Consider the following 20,437-nt stretch of genomic DNA (forward strand, 5'->3'; position numbering starts at 1 on the left):
ATTCATGGTTTAGATAGTTTTATACATATGCATGTGTCACGCATGCGTAGACCGTCCTTTTTGGTACCTTTTTGGCCCTCCATGTTGATTTTTTAGGACTCACTCGGCGAATGCTTTCCCCTAGTGAGTGACATATTCCAAACCACGGTCATATAAACGTATATATGATCATGTTACTACATAGACAAATAAATAGATCCACAGTTGCAAAAAGATTGTAGAGAACACCCTATGTTATAATTGTTGACTTTTCACAACTAGTCTCGACTACGATCATATAAACAGGTTTCGACACTTACATACCGAAGCCTAGGGAAAATCATCCGAAAATTGAATCGTGACTAGTTGTGAAAGACAAACATGGAGGGCAAGAAGGTTTTCATTCTGCGCCTGCATGACATGCTATGAATGACTCAGAGACAGAGATACTCTACTTATCTCTGTCTGTCTCGCAAGAATGCGAATTTTGTCGTCTTCCATGTTGGTTCTTTACAACTAGCCATAATTCAATTTTTGGTCGGTTTTCCCTAACGACTGTCGAGATCTGAGATCTCTTCATATGATCGTGGCCGAAACTTGTTTATATGATCTTATATGATCATGAGCTTCAGTCTATGAGTGTCGAGAGGTCGAGATCTTTTTACGGATATGATCGTGTCCTGTATATCACTAGATTCTGATATCATCGATGATCTTATATATACATTTTTTATATTAATATTGCTTGGGAAAGAAGGTAGCCATATACATTAAATAATTTTCTAAATGTTTCCTAAATGTAATAGCATTTCCTCGGTAAATTTTTTAATTGGCAGAAAATAGACTAAATGTGGAAAATGATAGATTTCTTCGTAACCAACTAAAATGTGATAAGGAACTTCTTAGAAAGTACTTTAGATGGCAGAATTTGTGCTTTCATTGAAATGACGTTTCTGTGGACACGTTGTCACACGAATCTCCACACAGTCCGCTTATGCGCATGCGTTCCAGTAAGCTAAGGAGATTTTCGATTTGCGCGGAAGTAGTGTGACGATTGTTTTGGAGAAAATTGAAGGGGTCTGAGTGTAAAGTGGCATAAAATAATGTCAGGAAAATCGAAAGCATTTACCAAAGAAGAAGAGCTTCTTCTTCAAGATTTCTCGCGAAATGTGTCAACAAAATCTTCAGCGTTATTTTACGGCAATGCTTTCATCGTTTCGGCTATCCCCATCTGTGAGTACACATTCTCAAACTGTTTAGAAATATGATTTATACCGCTACTTTGTTGATATTTATAAATTCTATAATAAATTTTAGTATATGTTTGTATTATGGTTTTGTAAGGAAATAAGTAATTGCATGGAAACTATAGCATTTTTGAAGATAACCTCTATCTTTTTGTTACAGGGCTTTTTTGGAGAATTCACTTGATTGACATCTATGCTAATTTAATTTCCTTCGTTTTAGTAACATTAGCGAGCACGTATGCTCTTGCTCTCGCGTATAAAAATACAAAATTCGTGTTAAAGCATAAGGTATATATAGAATGACAACAGAATGTTTTATTAGCACAATGTTATGGGATTTACTGAAAAAGACTTTATATTTTTTAATAGATTGCAGTAAAAAGGGAAGATGCAGTGACGAAGGAAATGAGTAGAAAGTTATCAGAAGACAAGAAGATGAGCAAGAAGGAAAAGGATGAAAGGTAAAAAGATTATTATTTGCAGATTATTAAGTACAAAGTATATTAAACATATATATATATATATATATATATAAAACTGAAATACATGTAAAATAATCGAATTTTCAGAATTTTATGGAAGAAAAATGAAGTAGCTGATTATGAAGCAACAACATTCTCAATTTTCTACAATAATGCTTTATTCTTAGCTCTTGTAATTGTATCTTCTTTCTACATTCTGAAGACATTCACACCAGCTGTAAATTATGTATTTTCCGTCGGTGCAACGAGCGCATTGTTAGCGCTATTGTCGACTGGATCTCAATAAAATGTATGCTGTGTAGAATGCATGATAATAATCATTTAAGTTACCAAGATACCTGTGTGAAACTCTGCAATTATTTTCATGAGTGAATGGATACATGTAATAAAAATGTTTTTATTTATGATAATTGCATTAATCTGCCATACTAAATTCATCTCTAAACGAAATTGTTATTAAAAAATATTTTCATGCCTTCGTAACTTAGATTGCAATTTTAACTGTGTTGTAATAACATCAGAATTATGTGTACTTTATATTTAATTACATAAAAAATAATTGATCATGTTGGTTCCACATCATTTGTCCGATTACAACGTTTGTGAAGCTGCCTAGAAAACAGGGCTGAGGAAATCAATAATCCTTCTTTTTAGCATTGTTAACAATATTTGTGATACGATAGTAGTTCGAATTATGGTTTACCGACACTTGCAAGAGACTAAACATTTTCATATGAATTAAACCGGTTCTATTGCAGTTGACGAATTATAACGGATCGCAGATTGTAATCCATTATACGCAGTCCAACATTGGCCATTCTAATGCTTTATTTGCTTGTTTAACTTGGACTTGCGCCAGCGTATAACCCGTCGAAAGAAAATCTCTCGCCAAATTGTATATTCTATTCCTGTGCAGCAGTGAAAATGTAAACATTCACTTATACTATACCGTGTTATTATCACTTGCATTTTGTTGCATAAGAGTCGCTGCACTTCGATATACACATACACATATGTAATTGGTAATTTAAATCGTAATTTAAATAGATTGATAAATCATAATCGTTTGCTATGAGAAATTGTGCGATGATGTACAGTTTGTATCTTATTGTCAGGGATAAAAGATTTATTGATTTATGTTTATTAGGACTTTTACTACGTCTTTAAACGCCTGCATATTGTGGAATAAACTTGTACGTTTCGAAGGTTTTTACAACGTGAGAAACGCATATTGGCACAATCGATATTGTGCATTTGGCAAAGACATATCAGTTTCCTTGTTTGATTTATGCCACCACGTGATATTCACGTAATTTAAGCAATTTTCTTCGGGTAAATTGAGATTCGATTATTACGCAGGAAATAACAAAAATTGTAGCCTACCAAAAGCAACCAGACTAAATATTCGATGGTTGCTTGGATGGTGGCGATCGCCGATGATTAGTAATTTACAGCTTTTACTATGCAACGTGTTACTTAGCTGTGTGCATTTTGGATCTTTTCCAAATGTTGAACCACCTTTTCCAGACAACCCGTCGATTCTTGCGAATGATTCGGGTTACCTAACTCATCTTATTATCCGGCACTTTTCTATCAATAACTATTTCGTTACGTGTTTTACTATTGTTATTGATCTGCAGTTGACAAAATCTCGAAGAAATGAACAGTTTCAGGTTTCTGTTTACAATGAGATTTTTGTTGTTCGTTCGATCTCAGGTTCACGCTGCATTTCAACGTCAAACAGTCGAGTTAGCTAATGTTACACAATTTATGAGTTGTTAGAACTCCCCTTGTCATCAAAACAATTACATCATGCACCAAGAAAGCGGACCGTTTTATTTGAATACGTACGATCGAAATTTGAAACTTATGCAATGAATAGAGAAATTTAGTAGTTCACTAATTGTATATGAGACTGATTTGAGCATAGAAAGCTCGTAAGCATTCTGAGCAATAGGAAATTTGGGCAATTCATCTAATTAATTTAAGTCGTGTAAACATATCGCGGATAACATCGTATTATAAACTTTAAACAATGGTATTTCTTTTGTTTTCTCGTTGCAGAGTGAAGGTCTTGTCTTAATTCCAAACTATAAGTTTCACATCGATTTCACCACTGTATGCCTTTGTCGTTTTACTGTCGTTTACGCTGACCGCAGAATTTTCATTCTCTATTTTTGTTCTGGTACAGCAATATCGTTTTCCTCTTCTCAAAAAGACGTACACGCGACACATAGTCGTTTCAATGAACAAGAATCAAGTGAATACGTTGTTCCAGCGCGCGTCTAAAATTAAAAAGGAATTCATTTCGTCACAATTTCTTCGCTACAACCTCCTCTGCTACATAATTTCAATCCTGAATTATTTATGATGTTGCACGATACTTTCCTCGTAAAAAAAACTCCTGCTCACCTTTATAATCCGTTTACAATGATTATATCTAAAGGCAATGAGATTTGTATTCTGCTTTCCTTTGAAATAGTTGATATAATATTGAAAGTAAAGAATTCGAGTATTTTAACAACCCGTTAATTTAAAGAATACTACAAAGTTCAAAATAATGGAGCTTTAAAGCTTTATATAGTTAAAGAAGTTTACCTGAACATAAATCAAACTTAAAATTAAAAAGAAATATATATATGTGTATGCATGTTATTATGTACGTGTACAGATAATTTATATGATGAAGCCCAGAATATAGATACAACTAATAAGAATCCATCTGATTTTAGAGATACCGCGGGAGGAAAGAATAAACGAAGGGGGTCAGAGTCTGGAGTATCGAGGAACGAAAAGACGGCCCTGATTTCGAGCCTCGCGGCATCATCTGCGTCTGCATCCCAGAAATAGCGCAAGCGCCTTTCCAAAAGCTTTAAGGCCCGTGAAGAAGCGGATAGAAGAAGCTGACGATTGGCTGGAGGTTGCGGGGTGCGGTCCGGCATCGCCACGCAACCGCTATATCCTCCTTTTCGAATATTACCGCGACGATGGCCGTTCCTCGTGACAGTGTTCGACAGACAGCAACCATACCACCTACGTTCTAACGAAGTAGAGAACGTAGAGAACCGCCACGATTTTCTATTTTTCTCGTCGCGAATAATCAATTTATCATTCGCATTCTCCACGACGGTTTTTTTCGTCGTGTTCGATTGTCGTAGCCGCAGTGTTTCTTAAGTTCTTTCTTTATGAGTAAATTCGTTTGTTAATTTCAACAAGCAAAAAGAAAATAAAACGTTCAAAGTAAAAAACAAAAAGTAAAAAAAGTAAAAAGAGAATCGCGCCACCATGGTATGTTCTATTGATGATATCGTAAGTCGTCGCCCTGGTAAACATACACGTTTTCCTATTGTATATTCTCTCTATTTATTTATTGTATTTTTTTTCTCTTTTTCTGGTCTAATTCATCACTGTGCCTCGCCTTATCTCTATGGTTTCTCTTCACTCTTCATTCTTCACTTTTCGCTCTTGTCTCGTATTCGTCGGACGAATTGGAATTTCGAATATTTTATCAAATTGGAAGATATACTGCTCGGGGTAATTCAAGAATCAATTCGAACAGGATGTTTCTCTTTTCAACTTATTTGCCATGGAATCTGTAAAAACGAATGTTCTAATTATTTCGAGTAGTGTATTCAACAAATTTGAATATGTTCGCTTCAATTACACGTGTTAAATGTATCAGACACGATGCAACAGGTGTAAATTGATAAGAACGACTATTTCGAAACATTGATTCCTCCGCTTCTGCCGCGGTGTGCTTGCAATCTGCATCCACTGTTCTCTCTGTTCTCTTTATTTCTCTTTTTTTCATTGTAATATCTCTTCTGGCCTGTTCTGACTTTTGTTTTAGAATTTTTTAATTTTTACTTGTCTAAACAATAACAGTGGTTATGACCTAACAGTGACCGAAATCGGAGATTATCGGTCCAGAGATGCGAGGTTTTGGAAACGTGATTGTTTCTTACACGGCGAATTTCCTCGGGCCTTCCCTCTTCATGTTGATTTATTAATTAATTTATAACCAAAATAAATAACCATTTGTTAATTAAATTAGAATTGGAATAAATAATAATGTGCGTCTTAATATTTATCATTATGTTCAAAAAGAATGTATTACGAATGTAAGAAAAATTGTTGAGTGAAATGTGAAATCGACAAGAAGAAGGAATATAGCCCAATGTCTGACTATTCACGATCGTTTCTACTTTGTTCAGTTCCAAGCGTCGCAAAACTCGGGACAACTTTTTCAACTTGCACTCTTTTGCAACGATTAGTATTAATCGAGTAACAATGGATAATAATAATACAAAAGAAATAATATTCAATTACATTAAGAAAAGACAGAAATAATGCACGAACTTTCTAAAAGAAAAGAATTGCTAAGTTAACCATGCACGTCCACTTGGAAATCTCTTCGAATTAATTCTAATAGAGTAAAGGAACGATGTTTAAACTGATCAAGATCGATTTACGATTGATTGAAACTTTCCTTTTTCCGCTCGATCTGTGATACGGCTGTCAAATTTCATTTTTCTCTGTTTGCAGGCCGACGAACTTCCCCCTGAACAAATTGCGGGTAGGTACATCAACCAGTTATTAGATATTAATATCCTAACGTTCAACATTCTATAACCACGAATTAACAGCAAATAAAGTCTTTAATCCACGAGATCAGTGACAATTCAATTTTTAATTATGAAAATGAATTCGTGATCTAAAGAACGCTTCGCAACATCAATACTCTAGTCTAGGTTTTTCAAATCGAATAAGGAGTTTAAAGGAAAATGGCGCAAGTGATTATGTCTTTAACTTGAGAAAGTTGCGGTTAAAGATAATCTTAAAAAGCATATCTGTATGTTTGTTTCTAAGCTTAACTTTATGTGTAACTTACTATAAAGTAAAAACTTTTGTGTTATTTTTCTTAAATAAAAACAAATCTTTTATTTATCTAAGGAAGATTTCTGTTATTAAATCAACACAAAAATTCGTTGAAAATTCAGAAATAAAAACGCGAAAGCGGAGTCTTTGACAAGTGTCACGATACAACTGGGCGCACCATTCTTGGCTTTCCGGTATTTCGCGTCGAAATCGTATCATGTTTACTGAACACCGTGTGCTAAATTTAGCAAAGGTTTACTGTTTCTTCTTTATGTTTCCCTTTCGGCTGCTTAATCCTTCACGTCAACGAGAAGGGAGCTTGTTTGACCTATCCAGGTTATTTCTATCCATTTCACTGTGTAACTCTTAAGGGGTTAATCATTCCGGAGCATACCGTCGCTATATGGGTAACCCAAGATGTATCTGTAGGTACAGCCTGTTCATAGTTTTATATCGGAAACTACGTTTCGAACAAGAAAAGAATGATCTCTGTTCAAATGCCAATCTGAGAACAAAGAAACTCTGTTCGGAAACCGTATGATTTCGATATACGTGAAGGCGATGTGGTAAAAATGGGCGAAAATATAGCACTCGTGTACAAGAGGGGAACTTCCCAAAGATTTGGAAGACTTCCATGGATCCAATTTTCATTGTAGTTTTCTGTTATATCAAGATTCGATATAATCTGATTAGAGAATTTGTTTAAAATTTTTAAGAGGAAAGATAAAAACGAAGCGACGAATAAACGGCTCAGATAAGTTATTTGGACGGCACGTTCCTAGAGTTTATTTGCGCTTCAATTCAATCGGGGGCAGCCGGTATAGGCTGCCTATGTATAGCTGCAGAACCGCCTTACTCGCCTTAGTGTGATGAGGAGGTATCGTGTGACGATTCGATCGGAGAGAATCGGATCGGTAAAAATAGAGGAAAGATTCTCCAATAGAATCGAAAAATAGAAACTCGTACGTTTCGCTGTCTCTAAAAAACGAAACATCCGGGCTATAATTGCTAGATGGAGGAATCTGTCTTCTATTGAATATGTATGGCATTGGTCAGATTTTTCAAGCTAATATCGAACGGAAAACTATTATATTATTAATCTATAATGAAACCATTCAAAGCAATTATTTAGTTAGTTTTTATTTCATTATTATCCATACAAACGTATATTTTATATAATTTAGAAGAAAAGCTCATAGAAAAAAAGATGAATACTTTTGGCTGCCTCACAAAATTGCTTTTCTTTTACATAAGGATATTGAATGAAATGGATATTTTTTAATAGGAGAGATTATTAGAAGATCAGTAAAAAATAAACAATTGCATAAATTAGTTCAAAATTTCTACACACTGTCAGTCAACAACGATAAATAAACGTTTTAACCAGCGTGAACGATGATGCATCAAGCTAAATAAGCTTTGAGCCAGAATCGTGAGCGAAAGGGCATTAACATCGGTTTCTAAATTCGTAACCGTACCATAGACAAATTTTAACGCGGTGAAACACCACTTACGAGTAATCAGATTTTTCCCCTAAAACATACATACTATCTCTACATCAACCTGATGTTTCACGTTCCACTAAAAAAATATTTAATCGTAATTTTTTCAGTCCTTCGCAAAGCGTTCGACAGCTTTGATAGGGAGAAGAGTGGTAGCATTCCTACCGATATGGTGGCCGATATCCTCAGATTAATGGGTCAACCCTTTAACAAAAAGATTTTGGACGAACTAATCGAAGAAGTTGATGCAGACAGTACGTAGTATAAATCCGATGTTTATCTTTGTCAGATACTCGTGTGATATTCGCAGTTTGTCCTATTTTATTGACTATAGGAGCTTATTTAAAATTTTATTAATTTAATTTAACAATAAGTTAAACTAACGCAGATTTCTGAATGGAATTTTGTTTTTAATTGATAGAATCCGGTCGTCTAGAGTTTGAAGAATTCGTCACGTTAGCCGCAAAATTCATTGTTGAAGAGGATGCGGAAGCTCTAGAAAAAGAACTTCGAGAGGCTTTCAGGCTCTACGACAAAGAAGGTAACTAAATATATGTTTTGCTCAGTAACACTATTCTATGGCGTCTTTCTTTTCATTATCTCCTATTTTATTGGATAGGTAACATAGATGTAAGCAATTTGTTTTCTTCTTGTAAGAATGAAAGAGACGCAGAAAGAAGTCCGAAAACATGTTTGTCTCGTGAGTGTTTTCATATTTCGAAAGATGTTTGTCTGACTGAGCCAAGGAAGATTCCTTTGAAAACACACAATTTCACTGTTGTTGATAATTGTAGTATCTACTTTTTACTCTATATAATCTACCGATACTCTTGCATCTCAGTTTCTTCATCCTCACCAATTTTTTATACATATTTTTCCTGCGTCTTAAATTAAAACACCATATTAACACCAAACAATAAATGCCGTAAATCCATTACTATAATCATTCGGGATCTCAGATAAATTAGATATTGAAATGAATGGAAGTGGTAGAGGAAAAATGGCGTGAAAGAAGAAAGAAAGATATATTGACCGACCGAGAATAACCGATTCTGCGAAACCTGCACTACGTAAAAACATTGCCGTTCTCCGTTTCGTATCAGGGAAATGAAAGCCGACCGAATTTGAAAAGGTTTACGCCTGTGGGAACACGGCCAAGAATTGAGCTCGTTTCATCACCCAAGTCTCCATGAATTATGATCCAAAGCCAAAGACTTTCAGATGTGTATTAATGTGACTACTTCGTTCACCGTTTCCTCCCCTTTACTGATGTACGACGATGAATTATATTTTTCAATCTATACGTTGAAAAGCAACGGTCGATGTTCAAGGAAACTACTCACTTAGAACTTTTAAATTAAAAGATTTCTTTTGTTATAGGAAATGGTTACATACCCACTACGTGCTTGCGTGAGATCCTCAGAGAACTGGATGACCAATTGACAGATGAAGAACTGGATATCATGATCGAGGAGATCGATTCTGATGGATCTGGCACCGTTGACTTTGATGGTAAGGAAAAATAGAGCAACTGTTAGTTAATTATCGTGGACTGGAGATTTAAGTGTGGACTGTTTTTTTGACAATTGGACTTATTTTATTTTATAGGTTGTGTAGTTATTATTTACGAAGTACTCTTAAATTCATATTAATCGTATCCAACATTTTGATAAATGTTTTCAAAGTATAATTAGTAACAGAATAAATAGTATGTGATATCATTTGTTATCACGCTGGAGAGCCCGCACGTGCTGTCTGCTGAGTACATTGGGGTTTATTTATACATGATCGGCGAATCAGGACCATCGACCTCTCTTATTTCACTATTTATTTTATTACTTACTTACTAGTTCAAGAGATTAGCGTAATCTTTTATAGCTCTAAATCTTCAAATCTGTTAGAATCTTTTCCGTTACAATAATCCATTTCTTCTTACAATGAATTTCTTTTACTTTTCGTCTACTCTAAAGATTTACTATGAAGATGTACAGAATATTTAATATTTAGAATATCCGTGTTTACAAAATAGTGGGATATTCTAAGCTTTTACACAAAATCTTTCAACTTTCTAACGATTGCGTATTACACAAACTACACCCACTCCAACCCAATTCCAACATTGATACAGAAATCTTGGCATCTTTCTCTATTTCCTAGAACGACGAACATACTTCATCGTTTATCAACAATAATTTATTTCAATGTAACATTGCCAATAGTTACAAAATATACGAATCAATAAATAAGTCTCAAATGTATTTACAAATTCGAGGAAAAATGTAACTGCTTCCTTTGTTTTGGATAGATGTGTCTTTGATAGATTGAAAACTGCTAATTGTTAATATTTCTCTGACATGTCATATTTCACATGTTACTACATATATGTACATATTCTCTAAGTCTATAAAGTGATTTAGATGGCACATATATGCATATACTAAGTTTCTTCATCATACGTATCTTTCACGGGTGGTTTTCACTTCATTTACGTACTTTGTTCGATAACATTAGATAGAATATTTTTAATTCTTTAAGTATATTAAATATATTTTTAAGTATACAAAATAAAGAAATATTTGTTTAATTAAAATATTTAAAAATATGTAAGTAAAATATTTTGTTTCAGAGTTCATGGAAATGATGACCGGAGAATAAATATCCTGGCATGTCAATGTTTCGACTCAAAGACAATACAAGTGCGGCAGTCGCGATCAACTCTCAAACTAATTATCTGCGTGTCTTCTAAAACCCAAAAAAGTTATAATGCAAACGAGAACGGTGCCTAAAAGCGTGCAATGGTTATGTCTCCTAACGTTACGATGCATGTTCTTCTATCCTAGCTCTTCGTATCTCGGAACGATTTGAAATGTCTTTAGTGTCACGAAAATGGCCTCGTTTGCAGATTTCTCTTCTATTTTAACGAGTGCCGCAATACGGGTCCCAATACATTTGCATCGCGCCTACTAAGTTTTTCATCGACAGTATTTATTTGTTGTTAATAAAACTCTATTGAAAAGATATTAAAATTTATTTTTCTTAATGAAAGATGTTCGAACAATAATTTAGTTACAAATCTACATATTGCATAATATTGTTCAGGAGGGAAAACGAAACCAAATCATTAATCGCCTAGACTTTTTATTTCTTTAACATTTGATTCATAATCACAATAATTTGAGATTTCTTTGTAATTGACATCTTAATAGTCATAACTTTAATAAACATAACGCAGTATAATACTTTTAAAAAAATAGAGTAGCTAACAATAGACTAGAAAGTTCGATAACTATAAATAGTGGCACTAATAAACTATGAAATTTTATTTCGACCAACTTGTTCTAAAAATCCTATGGTCGTAATTGTGAGAGTCTCAAAACTCTCTTTCTCTCCCTCTCTCTCTCTCTCTTGCTAAACAAATTTATAAACTTGTTAATGCGTGTTGACGAGAGAGGATCAAACATAACTGAAGGAATAATGCATGACTTAGAATATTACTTGCACAGACGCGGACTAGACAATTTACAGAGATAATAGAGTATAACTGGTTCGATTAGGATTAAAATCCTTTATTCGAGCGTTGAAGCATTTTCACAGAGAACTTTTATAGATGTTCCCACTATGCAATCAAACTTTTATTTAATATTATATCAGAACAGTAATTCAGATACTTTTTTAATTCGATATTTTATTCGTGCAGTCAGACTACTTTCATGTACACTAATTTATTTATCTACTATCACGGTACTTGGAATGATTCTATATGTTATTTCCAATGGTCCTCATGCTTAGAACGAGAAAAAGTTTCTTTCTCACATATACATATCTATATATGTATGTATATACAATATATAATAATTTCTAAATGCTGATTTATGTGTCTTTTTTATCTTTTTTGTATCCTTTTTTAACTAGAATAAATAGTATTGTTTACTAGAAAGATTAAAACGAGAAAAAAATATAATCTGATGCGCTTAAGATTCTGCGAATCATGTGTGCGTTTTTGATATAGTAGCTGAGCAAAATATTTGCAAAATAGAAATATTAGAAAAATAAAGAAGTTTTTTGATCGGTAACTTGATTTTCTTCGTCGTTCCTCCTCATTGTACGTACCGGAATCTTCTTATACGAGAGTTTGCAAATCGTCATCCTCCAAGCTTTTATTACTGGGAGGTGACAACAAATGTCACATTTTAAACAAATGGGGAAATTCATTGCTAATTTCGCGTACTGATTGTTGATCTTCCTGACTTTCTCCAGTCTCCTCACAAAATATTCTACAATATATATTTTTTTACATTATGACAGTGATAACAGTTATGTTATGGTTACGATTATGATACAATAGTACTATGACAAATACAGACCTTGTAAAGCATTTTAATAGGTCTTCTGAACGATACTTATGCTCATTATAACTTGAAGTACGAAGTACTCGCCGACATAATTCCAAATATTGTCTGCGCTGCAATGTCAATAATTATGTCACATCTTTTATTTCTGTAAGAGGGGTAAAAGCATGTACATATATTTCTAAGTACCTTATCACCAGGAAACATATCATATAATTGGCGCAATATAATATCAATTAGAACTTTAACGTCATTTGTATAGAATAGACCTGCTGTGACATCATTGTTGAACAGATCGATAAATAATTTCAGCACAGAATGCGGCGGCGGTGGTTCATGATCGAATATTCGCACAGGATCCTCTGTAACAGACCACAGGTTTGCTGGAATTTTAGTCTACTTCATGTAAAATACATCTCGTTTTATCTCACCTTCCCTATTGAATAACAGTAAAATCTTCTCAGTAAAGTTCTTTGCCACTGATCTTTCTTTCAATGCATTTAGAACTATATTTTCCGAATTTGTGAATTGTAAATTGTACGATAGTATTAAATTTACAAACAAATCCGGAATTTGATCTTCCAAATCCATATCAGGTGGATTCTCTATTAAGTCCAAAATAAATGCTATAAAATCCGAACCTAATTGCTCTGTAATAAAACTCAGAATTAAACGTTGTAACATATAGAAAAAAAGTCAGGGGAAGATGTAATAGACGTAACGCATTACCTACTTTACTCACCCAAATGTGTAATTGGCATGGGTTCACCCATTGAAAAAATCATAGTAAGTAATAATGAAGAATAATTTAATTTTGTTACATTTCTAGGATTGCTCCTCATATCTCTATATTCAAAGATATATCAAGTCATTATTAGAGTGTTATATAAAATAATACAGCTTACCAAATATTACCTTGCTAACTCCATAGGCAATATACTATTTAACATTATAGTCAGGATCACAGAATCTAGACTACACATTACTCCAAATGATTGCAAGAGCAGTTGCCTAATAGTCCATCTTGGTTCCATTTGATAATATTGTATCAATATATTAACTCCATTATATTGATTCTGTTGTAAAACATATCTAGATACATTTGCATCTGCATTAGTCTGTGAAATTAACAAATTATTAACTGATAGAAACGGAATAATTAATTTTTTTAATGCAATAAATATATGATATACCAATATAGAGGTGAGTTCTTTTATATAATCAACAATAATAGATTCATCTTCATAAAGCATCCAATTTCTCTGTTGAGAATCTTCCTTACAAGAAGTAAGCTCTGTAAAGATTACTTTCAATCTATTAGCGTCATATGTTTCCTCTATACTCATTTGCGATACCGTGAACGGTGTTTCTAACTGATGCAATAATGCATCAAAATAATAGCTCACATTTTGGGGCAACAGTTGTTGCAATCCAGAAACAACTACCGTCACTGCTACCTTCGACATTTCGTAGCTTAACTGAGTATTTCTACGTACTTGGTCAAGTAACTGATAAGCAGTATGAGAGTTAATATCACATAATGAACCTTTTTTCTTTATAGGCGAATTAGTAGGAGTCTGTCTGATATTGCTCTGAGAGGGACTCTTACGAACTTCTGCCTGAATTTTCTGTGACTCAGAGGAAGACTGATGTGGAAGGGATTGCATCCTTTGATCATTTGTAGGTGTGCGTTGGCATTGTGGGATAACTGGTGCTTCCTCCTGTTCTGTATTACTGTGCACAGTTGTCTGTGCTGTCATGTATGAAGTGTTACTCTGAACATTATTAATATCTCCCTCTTGAGTATTACAAACAAGTGATGAACGTATTTCTTTATTAGGTGTTGTATTTCCAAAGTCTGGAGGCATCGGAGCTTGCTTCTTAGGTTTTTTACTAGATTCTGCTTGTTTCTTTTTCTCTATTAATCTCAGAAGAAGGTCCTGCTTGTCTAACTGTAATCCACTCTGTTTCTTAGTTTCAGCCTTCACACTTCCTATGCAGTCTTCCAGAAATTCGATCAATACTTGAGATGATACCTGGAATGTATTTCATTATTAAAGATCTTCACATACTTATTACTACAATCTGATCCATACCTTTACAGTGGTGACGTAATTCGAGGGAATATATCCAATCTGGCCGTCTCTGTTAACGACCTGCCACCAATTTCTTTGTTTGGTATTGGTCTGATATAAAATAAAATAATCGCCCTCTTGAAAGCTGAGGGTTTTCGCGAACGTAGCCTTGAAATCGTAGAGAGCTTTAAGCACTTCATAGTTCTCTAATGTGTGTAAAACAATGACAAAAAGGATTAGGTACTTAAGAAATACCATGAAAATTAGCAGCCACAGAGAAATCGATTAATTAACTCACCTAACCTCATAGAATTATCACCCATGATCGCGTATTGAAATGGAAAGTAATATTTGTTCAGGAGACAACGCCCAGGTGAGAAGTAAACGGGCGGAGAACTGCCTACCACCGTTCACTAATTTCACTTTCATTCGTGCTCGACATATTATTTTTCTACGGTCTCTCTTTTTGTTAGCTAACTACATATATAGAAGAATTCGACAGGGCCCTCTACATCGAAGTTCGAAAGATTGGACATAGCACAGGCCACTGATACATAACACGTGTTATATGTATGTATGCATTAATGTGTATATCAGTGACCTAGACTTATACCACGATCGTATACACAGATCTAGCAAGGTCCCGTGGTAAGGGTAGACTCTTAATAATGTCATAAGGTGTGTCCCGGTCGTATATACAGGCCGGAAACTTCCGTGGTGAGTGATAGGCTTTTAGTGACCAGATTATGTTGATCAGTTTGTTCGCAATAAGGCATTTTAATCGAAGTCTTAGGATTCGTTATGTAACGCCATTGTGTAAAAATACCCCAGACCTAATTAAAGGGACAAGCGACAGCACTATAATGATAATAGAGACCAATTTTTGTCTTACATATATGAATACTTCTTATATATATATATATATATACTACTAAGAATAGCTGTATATTTGTTTATGATTATATTATTATTTTATGTCGAACTAATCTCTAATAAATATTATATGACATAAATATCTTTTTCATTACTAAAAACTTTTGTAAACTCTGAAATTACACTATAATTTTACACCTTCAATAAGAATTTTATAATATTAATATATTTTAATCGTCAATAATATTTTGGACATGATATTATTTACATATATTGTAGATAGTGTTGATACATAATTACACAATTATCTAATGAATTAAGAAATACTGAAAACAAACTATCATTTAAATATGAAAGCGTTAAATATAGTAGCATTAAATATAAAAGTATTATATATATGTATACATATTTGATTTATAATTATAAGTTACAATTTTATTAAACTTTTTTACTGGAAATAATAATATATATTTAATAATTTAAACATTTTTCTATACTGAATGAAATATTGTATATGTACTTAATTTAAATACATGGTGAAAAATTATGAAAAGTAATTTATAGAGTAAAAAAAATTTATAGAGTAAGCTCAGTAGTTTAGTTTATATTCTTTACTTTCAATACTTTCATCAAAGGGTGGCGTTAGATATGAAATCCTAACTTATCGATTGTAGCGTTCTATAGTGGTCGATTTATAAAGTACAACTCCTGACATTGAGAGCATTACACCCACTACTAGAGTTTCCAGGTTTATGTATACAACCGTGCTTACATATCACAGTAGAAATTAACAAATATTTTGTAATTAGAGGCAATATGTGAGAAAAAAGCACTTTAGCAAAAGTACTTTATCACCAAAATCTATATAAAATTTAATTAAATCAATGTTGTTTTGTTGCAATATAATGTTTATCATATTGAAGGAAAATAGGAAAATGAAATGAGGAAAACACTTAAGTAATTGATATATATATTAATACATATATAAAAAATGTAACTTTGAATTGGATAAAATGAAATTTAACTACATAATGTTATATATAATTAAATACATAAATATTTTATATTAATGTGAAATTAGTTTGTAGAGGTTTTTAGAATTAGATAATAAAAAGCTGAATTGAAAGCAGTTTATTATGCCACTTTCCTCCCTTCTTACAATATGTATTCATAGTACAAATCAGTGACTTTTAACATATTAATTCAGAGAAGTTTAAGAAAATTTAAAACTGTTAACTCTGAAATGCATCATTAACAGGTTCATCGTCATCCTCATCTTCTTCTCCTTCGCTTTCAAACGTGTTATCCGGAATATCATATAATCTTATCATTGGTTTATTTGGATCTTTCATAATTAGATATTTTCCATCTTTCTGTTTCATGCAAATATCAATAATACATCGTAAAATACCCCATGCATTATCCATATTAAGATTGATTTGTGTTGCAAATTCATTTGGCTTATATTGTTGTGTACCAAGAATAACATGTTTACTAGAATCTCTAACCATTGCTCTAGAGACATAACCGAATTTTAATTGGTCTGAACCTGCTAATAATGCTTGGACAGTCCACTTAGCTAATTTGCAAGCATTGTTGCGTAATTCATTTGCTAATACTGCACCACGCTGTGTATCTAATTTTTGCCTCCATTCAACACCATTGGCTAATTTTGAGTCCCATTCATTTAGAGCCTTAATTGTTAAAAATTGAATTTCATTATTAGGACCTTGCATTACAGCATCATGTTCACATCTTGCAACAAGAACAATTCCATTATTTAAATCCCATTTTCTATACCGATATGCAACACTAGCAACATCACCTTCTTCTTCTTCTGAAATAAATGGGTTTCCTTCTTCAAATTTAAATCTAGGTTCAGTAGATTTTAGTACTTGTTGAGAAAAATTATGATTAATAAATGTAGCTTCCAAAGCTAAATTTCTAGGGGAGTTTAAAGAATTTCCATCATCCTGAGGAGGTTCGACACTAGTTTCATTTACAGTTAATAAATCGAACTCAGTATTATCTCGTTTATCAAAGAATAGCTTGTCTCCAATTTTTTCGATTACAATATCCCAAGAGTAGTTGCTACGAGTACAGCACATTATTGTTGCTAAAATTGCATCTGTAGCATAAACATTTCCTTCTGTTTTTGATAGCTTACGAATTATTGGATCATCAGTAGTGGTGACTGTATGGAAAATTCTATCAATTCTTTGCAATGGCTTTTCACTTTTGACATTCACTCTGTCATAAGTTTTATCATAATATTCAAGAGAGCCGCAACATAAAATATCTTCTCCATCTTTAATACTAGGTAAAGATAGCTTTGCTAAACGTGGAAAATCCATTTCTTCAATAGTTACCCAATCAGGTCTTACAGTAACGGATGCGTCGCGAATTTTAATTGGTGGTTGATTTTTATGATTACGTAAACCTTGCTGTCTACCCCAACGTTTCGCTTGTCCTTTACGATCTCTCTCGCGAAGCTTTAATTTACCAAGTTGCTGCATTTGGCTCAACGAACCACGCTGGCTTCCACGCCCACGTAAGTTCCTTTGATTATGACGAAATCTGCCACCACGTTGATAAGGCGGTTTTTGTACACGGGTTGTATCAACCAAGTGGAAAGTTGTTTCATCTTCATCATGATAGTATGCATATTGGCTGCCTGAACCAAACTGTGACGTATATTTGTCTGTAAATAATGAAGATTTTCTTTGTTAGGAAATGAAAGACTGTATATAAAATATTAATTTATTGAAGGGAAACCTAAATATAAAATTATTAATTTAATTATTATTTAACCCTTTGCGGACGGAACGGTTCGAAGTCAGCCGTACCGTAAGGCCGAGCTGCTGCCGCGATAGTCATTTAAAATTGCCAGCGCACATTTCTGCTTAGACGCGATTTTCGTTTATACCACTCCAAGATGTCAAATTCTAGACACATGCACAGATTCTCCACAGGATAAATAAAATGACACACATATGAGTCTTTTAAATATATGCATATATAAGACATATGAGTTTCTCGACCATAGCAACACGTCTACATGGGATACATATATGAGGAGTCTTCCGACTCTATCAGCCGTTTTCGCCAAACGCATATATGAGTTCCTTGGTCAAATTGATGGTTTACACAGAACGTATATATCCCGCGGTAATCTGCACAGGGTTAATTTGGTCTAATGTGATCCATCTTATAGTTTTCATATAAAAGGAAAAGAATTACTACCTTTTAATCTTATAATGTCTTTTATAATATTGAATTTACTATTTCAATTAAATAATATATAAATACAAATTAGGTTTATATGACACAGAATGATTTTAATTATATGAGAAATAAAATTGAAAATAATAAAATGAAGTATATAAAATCATATCTGAAATAAAAAAATTGTTAGTAATATAAATTTGTACTTTATTAAGTATTATATTGATAGTAATCTTATAAGAAAGCATTCTTTTAGAATTTAATAAATAATATTGATTTCTTAGTATTGATCAGCTAATAGTAATTCAAGAAAAAAATTAAATTGAATTTATTTTAACACGTTCGTAGCCACGTTGCACATATCTATGTGACGGGTATACTTCCGTGGGGTCCCCGTCACAAAGTATTGATGACACTCTTCTTGTTGTTTAAAAATTTCTCATGTTATATATGGCTATAACTTATGGTTTATTATATTTTGTTAAAATAACAAGAGTTAGAACTGTAAAACATATTAAATTTAAGTTCCTTAACAAAATTAATAATGTCTACATTGTTTAATTATTAATATACTACCAGTAAGTATAAAGTGAAGATCTCTGCTTATTTTTTATGGTTAGATTATAATTATGATAGATTACGGTTAGATTAAACCTTGATAACAAATTAATAAATCTAGGACTTATAAATATACACTCCTAAGGAGACTAATTATTGACTTTTCTTTTATATCATCTGATAGTCTTTGATGAATGTTATTCAAAAATACAAGTTAACGTTTAGGAACCCACCAGTTCAAAAGTTATACGTATGCAAGATCAAATAATTTTAGCATATTTTACATGTTACATTAATATAATGACCAAAACCTAACCCTAATCTTAACTCTAAGCCTAACCTAAATTGGACAAATTATGGAAACCAATATGGCGTCGAAGTGCATAATGTATAAAACAACTGAAAAATACTTTGTTGTATATACACAGAACTTTTGAATTGATAGATTACTTGTATTTTATGATTCTACTTATCGAACACTATTGAATATATAAAAAAGGGTCAAGAATTTTTTTGATCCCCCAAAGTAAAGTTCAGTCGGTAATAAAAATATAATCAGCTAGATTCATAATTATTTCTAATAAATGACTTAATGTTAAATAGAAGTGTATAGGTTAAATAAATGAAATAGATAACACTTACTGGGAAACTTTTTATCTTGGAAAGCTGGTGTAGTCCAGTCAGATATCTATGTCAAAAAATAATATAAAAATGTGAAGTATCTCCATAAACAAAGGAAAAAGAAACCATATTTACAACGAACCTTGCCCAATCTGTCGCCCTTTGAGAATGGTTGATAAGGTATATCTTTAAATTGATCAGGTAACTCACAAGGACCCCATCCATCGGGATTATGTTGAATTGCAGGAGCTTGAAAGTGGGCTATCTCTTCTTCTCTGTGAACAGCATCTTCTAAAACAACCACGTCGTCCGTCATTCTGTACTTTTAGTACGAAAGACGTGAGACACGATGGCACAACCTATTTGCCGGAAAGACCGGCGACGCCATTATGCTTTTTACGATAAAAATTCATTCATACTCAAAAAGGAAACATGGTGGCGCCATGTATCGGTGAAAAGTTAACTATTTATTAGTACTACTGATTCACCGATAGATAGCGCAATCGTGTCCAAATACTACACTTTGCACAAATTGTACGTAATTAACTAACTACGTACAAATTTGAAACAATATTATGTAGGAAAGATTTATGAGAGTTAAAACTTTAATGTAATTCCTAAACAGTTAAAAAATTCGCCTTATAAATC

General features: G+C 33.0%; 4 protein-coding genes and 1 long non-coding RNA gene across 7 annotated transcripts; 2 read left to right on the forward strand and 3 right to left on the reverse strand.

Moving 5' to 3' along the window:
• Positions 1-962: 962 nt before the first annotated feature.
• On the forward strand, positions 963-4,817 carry LOC138178172 (translocon-associated protein subunit gamma). Of its 2 annotated transcripts, none has more exons than XM_069109731.1 (4): positions 963-1,212; positions 1,387-1,514; positions 1,596-1,687; positions 4,441-4,817. In XM_069109731.1, exons 1-4 carry the CDS (start codon positions 1,083-1,085, stop codon positions 4,556-4,558), a joined length of 468 nt encoding a protein of 155 aa, XP_068965832.1. In that variant the 5' UTR covers positions 963-1,082; the 3' UTR covers positions 4,559-4,817. The 2 variants fall into 2 exon arrangements, with proteins under 2 accessions (XP_068965832.1, XP_068965831.1); XM_069109730.1 differs by lacking the exon at positions 4,441-4,817 and adding an exon at positions 1,796-2,112 and having other exon boundaries at positions 964-1,212.
• Positions 4,675-6,724, reverse strand: LOC138178178 (uncharacterized). Its single transcript, XR_011172619.1, has 2 exons — positions 6,600-6,724; positions 4,675-5,301 (listed from the first exon to the last, which is right to left on the reverse strand). It is a non-coding gene; the product is annotated as an uncharacterized LOC138178178 (long non-coding RNA).
• Positions 4,856-11,133, forward strand: TpnCI (troponin C type I). Of its 2 annotated transcripts, none has more exons than XM_069109733.1 (6): positions 4,856-4,996; positions 6,254-6,284; positions 8,199-8,342; positions 8,510-8,629; positions 9,469-9,600; positions 10,715-11,133. In XM_069109733.1, the coding sequence occupies exons 1-6, from the start codon at positions 4,994-4,996 to the stop codon at positions 10,741-10,743; spliced, it is 459 nt and encodes a 152-aa protein (XP_068965834.1). In that variant the 5' UTR covers positions 4,856-4,993; the 3' UTR covers positions 10,744-11,133. The 2 variants fall into 2 exon arrangements, with proteins under 2 accessions (XP_068965834.1, XP_068965833.1); XM_069109732.1 differs by having other exon boundaries at positions 4,876-5,017.
• LOC138178156 (NCK-interacting protein with SH3 domain) lies at positions 10,714-15,373 on the reverse strand. Its single transcript, XM_069109684.1, has 9 exons — positions 14,811-15,373; positions 14,534-14,718; positions 13,631-14,473; positions 13,353-13,555; positions 13,180-13,283; positions 12,869-13,087; positions 12,627-12,799; positions 12,453-12,550; positions 10,714-12,362 (listed from the first exon to the last, which is right to left on the reverse strand). Exons 1-9 carry the CDS (start codon positions 14,833-14,835, stop codon positions 12,272-12,274), a joined length of 1,941 nt encoding a protein of 646 aa, XP_068965785.1. The 5' UTR covers positions 14,836-15,373; the 3' UTR covers positions 10,714-12,271.
• Positions 15,374-16,501: 1,128 nt separating this feature from the next.
• Positions 16,502-20,189, reverse strand: eIF3d1 (eukaryotic translation initiation factor 3 subunit d1). The gene is made up of 3 exons (XM_069109698.1): positions 19,932-20,189; positions 19,811-19,856; positions 16,502-18,086 (listed from the first exon to the last, which is right to left on the reverse strand). The coding sequence occupies exons 1-3, from the start codon at positions 20,103-20,105 to the stop codon at positions 16,618-16,620; spliced, it is 1,689 nt and encodes a 562-aa protein (XP_068965799.1). The 5' UTR covers positions 20,106-20,189; the 3' UTR covers positions 16,502-16,617.
• Between the last annotated feature and the right edge of the window lie 248 nt (positions 20,190-20,437).

Source organism: Bombus flavifrons, chromosome 3 (genome assembly GCF_040668555.2).
Source record: "Bombus flavifrons isolate JBK064 chromosome 3, iyBomFlav1_principal, whole genome shotgun sequence".
Lineage (NCBI taxonomy): Eukaryota > Metazoa > Arthropoda > Insecta > Hymenoptera > Apidae > Bombus > Bombus flavifrons.